This window comes from Sander lucioperca, chromosome 23, assembly GCF_008315115.2.
Source record: "Sander lucioperca isolate FBNREF2018 chromosome 23, SLUC_FBN_1.2, whole genome shotgun sequence".
NCBI classification, from domain to species: domain Eukaryota; kingdom Metazoa; phylum Chordata; class Actinopteri; order Perciformes; family Percidae; genus Sander; species Sander lucioperca.
Window position 1 is genome coordinate 15,966,691 of NC_050195.1, and position 16,632 is coordinate 15,983,322.

General features: G+C 43.4%; 1 protein-coding gene across 2 annotated transcripts in view; it reads right to left on the reverse strand.

The window, feature by feature from the left end:
* cubn (cubilin (intrinsic factor-cobalamin receptor)) overlaps positions 1-16,632 on the reverse strand; it is a 143,487-nt gene that overhangs the window by 79,343 nt on the left and 47,512 nt on the right. For both annotated transcript variants that reach the window (XM_031300163.2, XM_035998238.1), the window contains exons 24-32: positions 16,453-16,613; positions 14,623-14,804; positions 13,002-13,158; positions 12,592-12,782; positions 10,723-10,882; positions 9,657-9,838; positions 4,697-4,865; positions 2,092-2,273; positions 1,675-1,831 (exon numbers count right to left, since the gene is read on the reverse strand). In XM_031300163.2, the coding sequence (XP_031156023.1) occupies positions 1,675-1,831; positions 2,092-2,273; positions 4,697-4,865; positions 9,657-9,838; positions 10,723-10,882; positions 12,592-12,782; positions 13,002-13,158; positions 14,623-14,804; positions 16,453-16,613 (1,541 nt within the window). The remainder of the gene's footprint in view (positions 1-1,674; positions 1,832-2,091; positions 2,274-4,696; positions 4,866-9,656; positions 9,839-10,722; positions 10,883-12,591; positions 12,783-13,001; positions 13,159-14,622; positions 14,805-16,452; positions 16,614-16,632) is intronic.

Consider the following 16,632-nt stretch of genomic DNA (forward strand, 5'->3'; position numbering starts at 1 on the left):
GTTTTTTTCTGATATCGGTGCTAAAACGATACTTTTGAAACCGGGTAAAAAAGAAAAGAAAAGAAGAGCACAAAACACCAGTCGGAGAACAGGTTGTTTATCGCTAAGTCCATATGGTCAAAATTAAATAATGTATTTAAATTAGGGCTGTCAATCGATTAAAAAAAATAATCTAATTAATTACATACTCTGTGATTAATGAATCTAAATTAATCGCATACATAATTTTTGCCCGGTGCCTTAACCGATACTTTTTAAGAAAGTATAAAAAAGAAAAAAAAAAGAAGGGTACTAAACAACAGTCGGCAACATTAAAAAACGGCTTGTTTATTGCTAGGCCATATGGTCAAAATTAAATGATTTAATAATAATGTAATAACTATAACAATAACTTATTTCACTAGTAAATTGCTGTTGAATGAGAAAAACAACTACCAGATGGGAAATTAATCAGATTAATTAATCGAAATTAACGCGTTATTTTGACAGCCTTAGTTTAAAGCTGTGGTAGGAACTTTATTTTTGGCGTCATTGGGCAATAATTTGAAAATCTTTCAGAATATTGTAATTCAAGGTCTGAGAGAAAACTCGACTTCTGCTCCTCTTGTCTCTTTTTTCAGGCTTTAGATAATCAAGCTGTGACAGAGCATCATTTCAGATAGAGAGAGAGAGAGAGAGAGAGAGAGAGAGAGAGAGAGAGAGTGGTCCTATTGGCTGTTCTGCTCAGGCATTGCCCGTACGTCAGAGACGAGAGAGCTGCAGGTAGAGGTTTCAAATTCTAGCTTTTTTTTGTGTTCTATCCACTGCCGCTTTGAGCTTGTCTTGCATAAAGCAATGGAATGTTGTACAGCTGTGTCTAGCAGCGGGCTCATGTCCCCACTCTCTAAATGATGCTATGGTGGTGAGCAGATTGTTATCTAAATTGAGATTTAAATCACTAGAATTCCTTTAAGCTTGTCCAAATCCCTGTGCAATGTGTATGCCTCTTCTTTTGTTTAATACTTAAAGCTTTAGTGCGTAACTTTTTGATATTAATGAACGTCCGTTACATTCAAGCCATTGCCAAATGAGTTGCTACAAAGCTAATTAAGACTATCAGCTCCACACAACTCTCTCTGTATTTCTCAGTATGACTATGTTCAGAAGATTGTGGCGTCCGGTGACTTTCCCCACCGCAGAAACTCAAGTGAAGATAATGACCTCTTCTGAAGAGTCCATCATGTTTTTTTTTTTTAATCCTCCGTGTCCTCCTTGGCTACTAGCAACTGTGTGGAGGAGGGGTGGGGGGCTGACAGTTTTGTTGTCAATACTTAGAATTCCTCATGGGGGAGACAGAAGGTACGCACGACAGCTTTAAACTGAAAGTGTGTGGGACAGAATTGCATCATAGGTGTGATCTGCCCCACACTGACTTCCTGTGTGTTGTAATTGAAAATTGCAATAATTTGCTTTAGTTATGGAAAGTGGATTAATCTTTTAATCTGTACACCTTGTCCGATATCAGTTGTGCACTTTGCATGCCCTTACTGTGTCATGACAGTCGTCTGAGACAAAAAAAGTCTTGTGATGTTAGCAGCAGAGCAATTCTGAGATTTTGAAATTCTAAGGTGAGTATTGATTGATTGATTCATCCACATTCTAGTGATAGAAACATAGAGGTTAAAGGAGGCCCACCCTCAGAGAAGCGAGCACTGAAGCCCCGGTGGCTGCGACTGGAGTCGGACCGAAAGCGGACATAGATAGTGTTCTGTGTGGAGGTGATGGGGGGAGGAAGAGTGGTGCCACACACATGGGCAAGCAGAGCAGAAGAGATGCTTGGACCATCATGGATCTACACAGGGACAGACATATGGTTTCAGTAAAGCTATGTGACTTTAAATACTACGCACAGGCACTGCAGCATAAATGGCCATAAATGGTTAACAGCACAACAAATACACAAAAAAAGTCACTTTACCACTGCCTATCATTCACACAAACGCAAAAACAAACATAAAATAGGGGCTGGGAGCTCTAACAGGTCAGCGGTAAAACAAAATTGCTTTGACACAACACTCTTAAACTACAAATGTTTGTAAATCAGTCACTCACAGCCACATAGTCCCAGGAGCAGTTGCTGTGAGGTTCAATGTCCAGGTCGGAGAAGTTGAAGAGGACACGGTGGTTGGGATCCACGCTGATGACCCAGGAACAGTCCACGTTGTTGGGATAGCTGCTAGGATACGAAGGAGAATGGATCTCCCCTGATGGAGCGGTGACTGGGCCTCCGCAGCCTGCAGGGGAAAGGACAGTTGATTTCCAGCTTACTAAGCCTGCTGGTGGAAAACTGTCCAACTTGTCTCTGATCTGCCATGTTTTCTCAAATAATGGCCAGTGGCCAAAAAAATACTCGTCCCCAAAATCACTCGGCCCCAAATACAAGGCCGAGTGAAAAAAAATAAGGGTGGATAAACTCCTGGTGCCTGTCAACTAGGCATGGGCCGGTTATCGGTTTCAAGGTATACCGCGGCTTGAAAAAGTCACGGTTTCTAAACCGCTAACATTTTCCATCATACCGTTCCTACGGAATGAGCTGTGTTTTTATGAGTTGCCAAGGACAGAAAGTGCAGTTTAGAAATCCGTCTCCCTGCCAGTGTGCAGTGTTTAAAAATAAAAAACATTGTGTTCAACGGAAAGAAAGTTGGGTAACACTTTACTTAAAGGTATCTACATAAGAGTGACATGACACTGTCATGAACACATGACACAGTCATGACTCATGACACATGAACCCAAACCCTAACCCTAACCATAACTTCTCATGACAAAAACCAAATGACACTTACTAAAAGAAGTGTTATGTCATAAACATTTATAATGTTTATGACACGTTCATGACAGTGTCATGTCACTCTTATGTAGATACCTTCAAGTAAAGTGTAACCAAAAGTTGTTCTTTTTTACCCACACATTTCAAAATAATACATGTTGAAGCTGTTGCAATACCGCAATACCGTGGAACCGTGATGTATTTTTGCTGAAGGTTATCATACCGTCAGAATCTCATACCGGCCCATGCCCACTGTCAACTAAGCCTACAGTATGTGGGGCTATGTAAAGCTTCTTTGGGGAGTTTGAAATTTCACTTTAATTTATTCTATTCAACAACATAATCTTGCTATTTTCACCCCCTTTGTCATTCCGGATCACTCATCTTAAGTTATTGTCCTGTGTCAGTAACTGTGGGTGTATGTGTGTTTATATCCCAGCCAAATTGCATTATGTAGTAACATACACCTGCCACAAGATAGCAACAGCAACATTTGAAGTACTATAGGGAAACACATTCCTGCAAATGTTTCACAATTAAAGGCTTTGGAAGGGATGATGTTCACTGAAATGCTTAAAGTAGAACTAAAAATGTTTTTTTTTTTTGTTCATCTTACAACAATACATAAAATGCCCATTTATATATTAAAATAGTTTTTTTGTCACTGAATTTTCTTCCTCCTGTCCATACTAGCTGGAAAGAGGTCCCTTTTTAACGTGATTCCAATGTAAGTGATGGGGGTGGGGGGGGGGTAAAGTTACGTTCAGCTGAAGCTAATATGAGGCTTCGGTAAGTTAGAAAAAACAAATTTGAAACTATCAAAGTTTCCAAATTCATAATCTTTCCTACCACCCCACCAAGAAGGAAGTTGGTACTAAAAAGATTGTACAAAAATGTACATTATGCCTGCATGAAGCCCCAATTAACATAACTGGTTAAAAAAAATTATATTAATATTTAAATAAATCACCGGGAGAGTCTGGTATACAGCCTGACTCTGGACATAAAACTGAGATTAGCGCTCGTATTTAAATTTAACTTCTGCTTGTTCAACGGTTGTTTAGTAAATTGCTCTTAAACCCATTTTAATTGCTATTTTCATTCTCAATGCTTATCATTTTGGTACTAGTGATTTCCCTTTGGGGCTGGCTGAAAGCTCTTCGGAGGGAGCCAACAATTCCCTTTATGAAGGAAAAACCCCAAACTCATGTATCATAAAAAATAAAATTGTCAAGCTATGTTAAGCACTCTTACCCCCTGATGATAGCCATACACAGCCTCTAATATTGCGTGCTATGGTATATAGTGTATGAAATAGTGTATAGATATCGCAGACCCATTACCCTTAGGATAGTGTTTATAACCTCTATATATTTATTCAAGGGTGTAGGTTTTGTTTGACGGACGACATATCCCCTACGCCTATGTATTTATTGCTTCTATTCTCTTCACATTGAAAAATTATATCACATTGTAAAGATCTTTACTGTGCAATACATTCCCACTGTATTTGTATTTGTATCCCTCCTTTTTAAGTGCATTTGTGTTGTGATTGTATCGTAGTTTATTGTATTGTACTGTATTAATAGTAGTGTTTTATGTTGTAACACCTTAATTTCCCCGCTGGGGATTAATAAAGTCATCTATCTATCTATCTATCTATCTATCTATCTAACAGTCAGTTTTTTTGTCTTATTTTATTTTACTATATAATCATTTTTTATTTTACTTGGTATGCTTTTCTTTGCCCTTAACTCTTTTTACTTGACTCTGAGTCTGTACAAGAATCTATGTGCCTGGAGTGTTTGGTGTATGCACAAATGGCAAATACAAATCTTGAATCTTTGATACTGGCATATGGGCATGCACTCAATGAAGTCCACCCACCTCCCTGAACTTCAGCCCAGCTGGCATTGAAACCTCGGCCGCTGACGTAGGCGTCAGACTTGAAGCGCACTGTGAGCAGGTTGCCGGTGCTGGAGACTTGCATGGGGCTGGATGTGGTGCTGCACAGCTGGGCCAGCCGGGGGGCCAACAGGTCCGGGCCTCCGTACACCTGAGGAGAAGTCAAACGGTCAGGTCATCTTTATTTATATAGCACATTTAAAACAGCATAAGCTGACCCAAAGTGCTCTACAACCAGGGCAGATGGGGTGAAGTCTGCCTCGATTCACAGATAAACAGCAGCAGGCTACATGAATAAAAAAAAGTACATAACAAACACAACAACACAAAATGTAATAAAAAACAACTTGCATGATGAAACCAACGTCAGAAAAAGTAAATCTGGAATGGCTTAAATAACAGTATAGGGAATAAAAAGACAGCTCAGGAGATGACTTGACAGAAGCCAAGCAGCCTCAGACTTCGATAAAAGCGAAAGAGAAAAAAAGGGTCTTTAAATTAGATTTATAATTTGAAGTCGTAGAACATGCCTTAATATGGGACTGTATCGGACTATGTTGTTCACTGTTTCAAAAATAATCCATTTTACACTAAAACATCATTCAATAAAGGGTAACTTTGGTATTTTTCAACCTGGACCGTAGTTTCCCATGTTTTTGTGTCTAAGTCACCGATGGGTACAAACATTTTTGAAATTAGCATTAAGCACGACGGCTGCAGCCGGCAGCCTCGATACAGACTGAACAGTAACCACTCGGGGAATTGCACCGTCAATCTCGGTCCACTAAAAGTCCACTAAAAGTTCCGCCAAGATGGCGCCGCAGAATGGCGACACGGTGTGTTGGAGCGCTCTGTTTTGTTTTGTTTTGTGTTTTAACTTTGTTTCTTGCGATGGTACCCGTATCTCATTCACAAGTGAAGAGCTCGTGAACTTCAGGGCAACAACACCAGCAGACTTATTTCCCACTTTTCTTCTCCCTTCACTGGAAATTTTGGACATTCTGGTCAAAGGTGCGCTCACCTTTGCTCACGCAGAGAAACGCCGGAGGAGAGGGAAACGGGCCGGTGCGCTGGTGCGTCTCCGCCAGCGAGGATCACGCACACCGTTACCTGGAATATTCCTCTCTAACGTGCGCTCTCTGCCCAACAAAGTGGAGGAATTACAACTGCTGTTGAGGGGAAACAGGGACTTTTCTTCATCTGCTGTTTTGTGCTTCACGGAGACGTGGCTCTGTGGATTAATACCGGACTCTGCGCTGCAGCTGGCAGGCTTCCAGCTTTTCAGAGCGGACAGAGACACGGCTCTCTCCGGCAAAACTAAAGGTGGAGGAATCTGTTTCTACATCAACAGCGGTTGGTGCAACGACGTGACAGTGATCCAGCAGTATTGTTCTCCTGACCTGGAGTATTTCACCATAAACTGTAAGCCTTTTTATTCACCCCGTGAGTTCCATTCATTCATTCTGGTCGGTGTTTACATCTCACCGCAGGCCAACGTGCAGGACGCGCAGCGCATGCTTGCCGACCAGATACTGTGTGTGGAGCGGACCAACCCGGACTCCCTAGTTATTGTCCTTGGTGACTTTAATAAAGGGAACCTCACTCATGAACTCCCTAAATATAGTCAACATATTAAATGCCCGACCAGAGAGGAGAACATTCTGGATCACTGTTACACCACAGTCAGGGATGCTTATCACGCCGTCCCCCGTGCTGCACTGGGGCACTCTGACCACGTCATGGTCCACCTGATCCCCGCCTACAGGCAGAAACTAAAGCTCTGCAAACCTGTAGCGAGGACATCAAGGAAGTGGACCAGTGTAGCTGTGGAGGATCTCCAGTCGTGTTTGGATTGTACTGACTGGGATGTATTCAGGACTGCTACCCACAGTCTGGATGAGTACACAGAGGCTGTGACGTCATACATCAGCTTCTGTGAGGACTGCTGTGTTCCATCAAGCACCAGGGTGAGTTACAACAATGACAAACCCTGGTTCACAGCCAAACTCAGAAGGTTAAGGCTGGCTAAGGAAGAGGCGTTCAGGAGTGGGGACAAAGACAGATTTAAAGAGTCAAAGTACAAATTTAGCAAGGCAGTGAAGGAGGCTAAACATCGGTACTCTGAGAAGCTCCAACGCCAGTTCTCAGCTAATGACTCTGCGACTGTCTGGAAAGGACTTAGGCAGATCACCAACTTCAAGCCTAAAACCCCCCACTCCTTCAATGACCGACACCTAGCCAATGACCTGAACGAGTTCTACTGTCGATTTGAAAGACAAAAGGACAGTCCTGACACCATCCCCCACGACACCTCCCTACAGCTACAGCCACTGTGCATCACCTCCACCTCGCCCACCTCAGCAGGGTCCTGGGCCCCCCCACCAATGCCCTCCTTAAAGGTCCCCTCCACCTCCACCCCCCCTCCCACCTCAGTGACGACTCTCTCCATTCACGAGAGGGACGTCAACAGACTGTTCAGGAGACAGAATCCAAGGAAAGCTGCTGGACCGGATGCTGTCTCCCCATCCAGCTTGAAGCACTGCGCTGACCAGCTGTCTCCAGTGTTCACAGACATTTTTAACACCTCACTGGAGACATGTCACGTGCCAGCCTGCTTCAAGACCTCAACCATAATCCCTGTCCCCAAGAAGCCAAGGACCACAGGACTTAATGACTTCAGACCCGTCGCCCTGACCTCTGTAGTTATGAAGTCCTTTGAGCGCCTTGTGCTTTCACACCTCAAAGACCTCACCGACCCCCTCCTGGACCCCCTGCAGTTTGCCTACAGAGCCAATAGGTCTGTAGACGATGCAGTCAACCTGGCCCTCCACTACATCCTCCGGCACCTGGACTCCGCAGGAACCTACGCTAGGATCCTGTTTGTGCACTTTTACACAGCCATCATTGAGTCCATCCTCACATCCTCCATCACCATCTGGTACGCTGCTGCCACTGCCAAGGACAAGGGCAGGCTGCAGCGTGTCATTCGGTCAGCTGAGAAGGTGATTGGCTGCAATCTGCCGCCGCTCCAGGACCTATACGCCACCAGGACTGAAGCGTGCTGGAAAGATTGTGGCTGACCCCTCCCACCCCGGACACAAGCTCTTTGAGCCACTCCCCTCTGGCAGGAGGATGAGGTCCATTAGGACCAAAACCTCATGCCACATAAACAGTTTTTTCCCCTCCGCCACTAGCCTTCTAAACAAGGCTCGGAATCCATCCTGACTCTCTCCACACCCCACCTCTGGCTCCTCATGCCACTGTACCTACTCTGCTGTAGCGTCCCTTTTCACTACTGTTTAACTTATTTTACTATTTATTTAAATTTATTTTATCGTTATTAATACGTACTGTGTGTATATGTTTATACTTATATTGTTTATATCTTTTTATCCTTCTTATATTTGTATGTGTGACATGCTCCAACGCACCATGACAAATTCCTCGTATGTGCAACGTACTTGGCAATAAAGCCCTTTCTGATTCTGATTCTGATTCTGATTTGCCGCTGACAGGCTTAGATTAATATTATAAGTGTCTGACAACATTATGGAAAGGATCCCTTCAGAGATAGATATTTTGTTAAAGGTGCTGTAGGTAGGATTGCAAAGATCCAGGACTTTGCCAAAGAATTTGAACATCAACAACTTCTCAGTCCCTCCCCCCTTTCTGCTAAAGCCCAAAACGGTCTCCTAAGCCCCTCCCCCCACAAGGGAGAATGAATGCGTGTGCATGAGCAGTGACTGACAAGTAGTTAGACACCCCCCCTGGCCCTGATTGGTGCATCAGAACAGGGAGCGGTGGATTTTTTCAAATCGCACTACAGGCTGTAGGTGGTGCCTGGTAAATTACCTGTTTCATGTAGTTCTACTGGAACATAGGGTCAGTTTCAGCAAATATGACAGAAAGTTAGTTTTATAAGGCTTACCTACTGCACCTTTAAAGAGTAAGATCCTTTTTGTTTAACATGAAACAGCCCCGAAATCACCATCACTAAACCTGTTTTGGTGGAACATGTGCCTGGGTAGCTCAGTTGGTAGAGCATGCGCACATATGCAGAGGCTCATGCCTCTACGCGGTGGCCACACAGGTTCAGTTCCAACTCACAGCCCTTTGCTGCATGTCATTCTACCTCTCCCCCCCCTTTTGTGTCTAAGCTGTCCTGTCCAATAAAGGCCTAAAATGCCCAAAAAAATATCTTGTAACATACCGATTGGACAGATAGTCTAGCTAGCTGTCTGGATTTACCCTGCAGAGATCTGAGGAGCAGTTAACCATAGTCCTCATAAATCCACCAGAGTTTAGAACGCCAACACAAAGAAAGAGGAAGGTGATGGACATCCAGCCGAAATGAGGGACATCCGGCAGAATTTCGAGCAGGACCCGAAAAATCCCGGGAGTGGAACGTCGCCGATATAGACTAGTGTAGATGTACTGTTACAGCAAAGCCAGAGGCTGACTGCTGATGGGTCAAGCCTTCAGTGAGCAACGTGCACGGACATGAGGCGCTATTCTGTTTTCTGAGCCAATTGCCATTTCTTCTTCTTCTCAAGCATTAAAGCAACACCAAAGCACTTTTCCTCTTTGGTCTTCTTTCGGAATTGTCCATTACCGCTGTCGTAATGTCTCATTATGTCTCATTTGAAATACAGATCTGCTATCCGATCTGGCAAAGTTGCATAGTGCGGTTATAGCCGATAGAGGGCTGCAAAGCGAATGCAGAAGTGCCGTTCACCCTGTTACGAGTTGATGAACCACTGAAACGATTTTGGAAACAAGGTACAAAAGAATCTTTGGTGTTGCTTTAAGTGGCAGACAGCGGCGTGTACTGCCTCCGTGGAAGAATTGCATCCCCGGTAGCGTCATGTTTTCATACGTACGGACTTGGTACCGAAGTGGTGGTTCTCATGACATCCCTAACACAGACAGGTCCATATCTTACTTCCAGCACATCGTAGTTGCAGTTTTGGTGGAACTCCACATCAAACTCATGGATAGTGAGGGTGATGCTGCTGCCAGCTGACGTGCTGATATACCAGATGCACTCCCTGTTTTCTGGATACCTGTTGGGGTAGCCGGGGCTGTTGAAGGAGCCACTGGGACCAGAGAGGTCCCCACCACAACCTGCAGGGACACACAGCATGTGAGGGGGTATAAAGAGTTGGCTTCAAATTGTTCTAACCAAGTGTGTAAAAACGTCACCTAAAACCTAGTCTTGCATTGCCAGACCTGTCTCCACAGCACTGTGGAGTATGGTCTGGCTACACCACAGATGCATTCTGGGATAGGAGAAAAAAACGCTGTGGGTTTATTTGCATTTCTTCAAACCAATCACAATCATCTTGGCACCAGGGGTGATTTTAGCCCTGTTGATTTAGATTTAGTTGTTTTAGCCCTAACTTGATCCTGGCACCCCTAAAAAATAACTGCTAAAAAAATAAATAAATAGCCTGTGTGAATCTATTGTGAGCTAAGGAGTTCTGCTCTAGGAATAAACCCAGAATCTAGACGCCTAGATAATTCTGAAAAACATTCGGGGCCATTTTCAGAAAATAGTGCTTGTCAGCCATTAGTCAAAATCACATTAATCTCTAATTTTCAAAGGTTATTGATACTGCATTTTGGAAATGTCTGCTTTTCCATAGATATATATATATATATATATATATATATATATATATATATCTAATTTCATATGTAATACCACCTCACCTTTGTAGTAATGGCCCTGTGGCTCAGCTTAAAGGAAGCTCTCTCAGATTTGTTGGTGTCTTTCTAGTTACATAATTCAGTGTTTCCCCTATCATGATGCTCCAAAATGATGTTAAAACGCACAGTCAGCACAGTAGAATAACGTTTAAAAAAAAACATTACGTTATAAGGGCTCCAGGCACCCTTAAAGCTCTGATCCTAGAATCGCCCCTGGGCGGCGCTAGCTCCGGATGCAGCAACTCAAGAATAACTGCTATGCATGTCAAAGCAAAAATCCACAACAATCATGTCCTTACCATTCTGGTACCACATCATCTGGAAGCCTGGCATGGACACAGAGCCGTCTGATCGGAACACGACGGTGAGAGCTGAGTTTGTGGTGGTGTTGGCCGGGGGGCCCGTGGCTCCACAGTAGGTACCAATCAGAGGGGCTTGCGCGTTTGGCCCATTAAAGAGCTAGGACAGTAACATTGGGAGGAAGTGGCATGAGTGCAGAGTGTTATACAGAGTAGGGCTGCACGATATGAGAAATATATGCGATAACGTTGTTGAACATCGCGATAACGATATTACTTGCGATAAATAAACACATATTAAAGTGTTCTCAGTTCTGCTGCTTTCAGTGTTCTGCTAAAATACAACAAACTGCTTGTTGGATTCAATCAAATGAAAGGAAATCATTTCCAACTTTCTTTTATTGAACAAATTGAACATTGACACCTAAAAAAAGAATAACATTCTAAAGTGCAGTTTTCTGCTGATATTTTCTTGTGTGTATATCGCGATATGTTGCAGCCTTTCGCGATGTGTGCGTCTGTTGATATTGCGATGACGGTAAAAAAACAATATATTGTGCAGCCCTAATGCATAGTCACAAAAAATGTATCCGTATATTATGGGTTGACAAGAAATAACAGGAACACCTAACAGTATAATACTATGACAACATTGAACGTGGGACATCTGAGCTAGGGTTTTAAAAATGGAAGATTTTTAAGTGCACTACGGAAAGATGTATTTAATTGTACTGCGTATGTTGCAGGTGTTCCTTTCAGTATGTCTAGCCACTTTGAACAAAAGCGACAGTGACAACAATCAAGAACCATCAGAACAATATGACGTTGGGCGAGTCTGGTCAACTTCATACATTATTGAAATCTCCCGACACCGTGCCAGGATCAGTCGGGACCTAATGGTAACTAATCTTCAGTGTTTCTCTATAGATCAGACATTTGGAAGAAATCAGCTGTAGGGCTGGGCGATATGGACAAAATCAGATATCACGATATTCTTGACCAATTACATCAATATCGATATTGCGACGATATTGTGGGGATGACAATTGTTGCTTTCACAAAATATTGTTTTACAATGGGATTAATTAGATACATAATCATCAATAATGTGGTAAACAGCTTCTTGTTTTATAAAATTGGTATCGAAAAAAGGATCGTTTAGGAACCGGTATCAAAGTCATGGTATTGGTATCTAGCCTAAAAATCTAAACGCACCCTAGCGGCAGCAAATGTAATTTATAGCCAGGGTCGTCTAGCAACTCTCCGTTGGCTTGCGAGCTGGAAAAACCAAACTCTAGTAAGGCCAATCACATCGTGTATAGAGTCGATGGGCGGGCTTAACATAATGACGGCAGAGTTGCGACGGTTCCGCGTGAATTCCATGCTACTTGAAACCAAAGAAGATGGCTGCTGCTGCTGGCGAACAGCGGTCTTTCGAATCGGCTTTACGGCACTGAAGTCATTCTTAAAAAAGGAAGATGTGTTCGGAGTTTTGCCGACCGGATACGGCAAAAGTTTAATCTATCAACTAGCGTTGCTCTGGTTGGCTATGAGTGCAGAGGGAATCTGAAAGACAACCGTTTATCCCGCCCCTCGGATTGAGCCCTGCCAATTGTGAGTTCCCAGACCCAACATCTTGATGTGGGTCTGGCTTGTCAGGCTAATTGGTATTGGTACCGATATCAAACATTTTTGAACGATACCCAGGCCTACTCCCAACGTGGTGCTTCGGGTCTCATACATCAGCAATACATGTGGTGCATACAGCAGTAAATATGTGGATTACATACGGATTACAGTGCATTGCTTTACTAGGCGATATGTACGAATTGTTGATGAGAACAGCCTGAATAGTGTGCATCTGAGTACCTTGATGTAGTCATAGGCACAGGAACTGGAGGTAGCCTCCAGCTGGAAGGAGGTGAAGGTGTAGTTGACGGTGTTTCCACTGCTGGCCTGGATGGTCCAGCTGCACTCTGAGTTGGCTGGGTAGTCGTTGGGAAAGTTCAGTGACTCCACCACTCCTCTGTGTCGGCCTGAAATAAGCACGCCGCGGCAATCTGAAAACAAACACAACCATATAGGGTTTTTCCTGGCTCAGAATTACCGGTCCGCGTACAGTAAAGCAAGAGTCTGTGTTACTTAATTTTACATAAATCTTTGCATTTATTTACCTGTTATGTCTGACAATTTGATAAACAAAAATGTATATTATGTTTGAGTAAATTAAACCCCAGTTCACTGTGTGTGTGTGTGTGTGTGTGTGTGTGTTTTTGTACTTGAGGTGTACGATGCCAGGAAGCCTCCTGCGCTGATGATGCTGTCAGTGCGTAGCTTGACGTAGAGCTGACTGCTGGTAGAGTTGATGGTGCTGGGCAGTTGACTGCCACACAACTTGGCCAGCTCTGGAGAACTGCTGCTGTTACCATCATACACCTGAACCAACACACACACACACACACACACATGCACAAACACACACGCACACACACACACGCACGCACGTGTGCACACACACACACACACACACACACACATACAGTCACACACATACACACATGCACACACACACACACACAGTCACACACATGCACGCACACACACACAGTCACACACATGCACGCACACACACACAAACACACACACAGAGTCATACACACACATACAGAGTCACACACACGCACGCACGCACGCACGCACGCACACACACACACACACACACACACACACACACACACACACACACACAGTGTTGCAAGAAGGGAAACAAGAAAAATTACTTTAATGATTGTTCGATTGCATTAGCAAAAAGGAAGAAACAAACAAACAAAATGCAAAAGACTTTGGAGATTCTGGTGACTCAGTACATATATAAGGTCATATTTAAAAGTATACTAAAATCAGACAATCAACCTGCATGTTAGCGTCACCAACTGTTGGTGGAATCGTGTGAAACCAAAAGGACTGTGTACTTACTGGGTCACCCACATACAGATGTGTGCACATTCAACAAGCACACCCACAGGATCCTGACAAATGTGGCTCGATGGTGTTTTAAGCCCCCAACATCGACTTCAAGGCAGCGCTGCAACCATCGACTTCAAGGCACCTAACCCTAACCTTAACCATTGCCTAATCCTAGTGCCTTCCAGGCAGCGTTGCCTGGAAGACAACGTTGGGGGTTTAAAACACCAAACACCACAAATGTGTGCTCCATAGTGCTACAAGTGGTCAAAACCCTGGTTTTACTGCACAGGGTACCTCTTCAAGTTAAAGCTACACTGGTATTTTCTTGATTACAGTGGACTCACTGCTGTTTTTTATAGTGCCGTTCTTGTTAGAACACCCTTAAAAAGCGTTGAGCTGAAATCTAAAGGTGTTTTAACTTCTTGCCACCCTGAATCAAGCCTTTTAGTACTTACATTTGTGCCAGGAATTGTATTTATTAGGGGTGTCATGATTCTCCAAATCCACAATTCTATATGATTTTGGATTCAAACTTTTTTTAGCAACAGTGACGGCAATGCCACAATAAAAGCCACTAGATGGCAGAAGGGTACTTGGCAACGACAGTTTGAGTTTCTCAGAGTTTACAAGGTGCACTTGAATGCACCGTGAATGCACTGAGATCTAAGGGCATTTTCACATATCTTCTTAAATTTAGGGTGTTTGCATATAACTGATCCCCATGGGTTTCATGTCAAAATGTTCAGAAAAACTCAGCTTTCTATAGTGACCCCCACATTTTTTCTAGAGCAATGTGTAAAGAGATAATTTGGCACGTTCATGTTGCGAGTTGTATGTTTTTTGTTGTTAAAAGAAAAAGTTTAAAAAAATTGTTTATCACAACAACAAAAACATGCATAGTGCACACCACACACTGTGAGGTACAGTACTCACAGCCAGGTAATCAAAAGAGCAGGAGGAGCTGGACTCCAGGTGGAAATCAGAGAAGGAGAGGAGGAGCTGGCTGCCCTGGCTGGTCCTGATGCTCCAGTAGCACTCAGCGTTAGGGTGGTAGGGCAAGGGGTAGTTAGGGGAGGAAAACCCTCCAGACGCAGTTGTCAACATCCCGCCGCAGCCTGGGGAATAGGAATGAAATCAAATGAGCAGGTACTACCAGGTCTACAGGTGTAGAATGCGTGTTTAATATAGCTTGGACAAACAGTGGTTTGTTAGAAGTGGAGAACCATGCCTCTAAGCATAAACTGCCTACCATCCACTAGGAGACTTTGAACAGACTTTTAATGGACTAAAGTATGACACCATCTCACATCTAAAGACAATCATCTCACATCTAGACTGTTATAACATGTAAAGACTGGGGATCTTGCAGGGTCACATTGCAAGACTACAACTAGATTCATTTTGAAAGATTTAACCACGCTAGCTAGCCACTGCTAGCGTTAGCTGGTAACTTAAGGGAAAGTTTGCATGTTCTGTTCTGCCGTACATGCAGATGAATGTCTCCAGTACCCGGAGGTCTGTGTTTATCCATCGGTTAAACTCCCATTGGATGATGTACTTCACTTAGCGCGGCACCATAGAAACAATAAACAACACTGGCTCTAGCCGTTTGCTGCTTCCTGTTTGGTGCTGGAGGGAGAGCACCCATTGGTTGTTGACAATGTTCACATGATTTAACTACACTACCAAGACTATAAATTTAGGATAACGTCAAACAATGTTTGATTTTGTCTGAACGTCCAGACAGGAGAAAGACTGACTGGAACTGAGTTTTATGACCATCTTACACCAAACGATTGAGACAACAGGAGCACCCCAACTCTAACAAGACTCTCAGGATTTCATTCAGATATTGGAAATTAGTCTGCGACAGTGGAATCGCTTAAAAGCCATTTGGTGTAAGGTCAGCGTAAGCTATTCAGGTTATACAGCTGACTTGTGGATTACCTAGCATGCACACTAGAGATGTTCTGATGCCATTTTTGCCTTCCTGAGACAGATTCTGATACCTGAACTTGCTGTTAAACGTCATGTCATTTAGCCGACGCTTTTTATCCGAAGCAACTTACAGTTGCTATACAGTATATATCAGAGGTTGCAGGCCTCTGGAGCAACTATGGGTTAAGTGTCTTGTTCAGGGACACATTGGTTGATGTATCGCAGTGGGAATCGAACCCAGAATCCTAAAGCATGTGTCATATCCACTGTGCCATCACCACCCCTTACTTGCATATCAGCTGATACCGACAACCGATCCGATATGAGTGTGTTAAAAAAATACATATATTCTATTATGTTTTAACAGTTGTATACTAATATCCCTGTATGGATGTGATATGATTGCTGTCCTTGTTGTTAAACTCTTTGTGAAACATGAACAAACACAAACAATGAACACTGTAGAACTTTCTTTTATTATCCAGTTTGACAGCGAGTCATAACGGAAAAAGAACGTAAATAAACTACTTTGAAGTAGATTTTCTTCAGTGCTAAATTGCATGGTATCGAATCCGTGCATAAACTCCAGTTCTCGCCAAAACCGATACTAGCATTCTAGGCAGTATTGGAGGCTTTTCCGATACTGGTATCGGTATCGGAACATCTCTAATATAATGCAAACTGACATAAACGGTGTACTTTCCCCTGGTGAACATTTGTTCCCCTAGCTTGTTCAGCAAGCCAAGAAGTTAACATAAGAAATGTCCATGCTTGTAATTTGGAAAGAGACGCTATCAAACATAAAAAAAAACAGTGCTCACTCACCAGTCTGTGTGCCATCCCAGTGGGCAGTGAATCCACGATACGTGGCGCTGTAATCCGAGCGGAATCTAACCCAAAGACGATTGCTATGGGAGACCAGAACTGGAGGCCCTTGGGAAGCACAGAACCTACCAATCAAGGGAGATGTCTCGTAGCCCCCGTCCCTGCAAAAGTCGGTGGAAG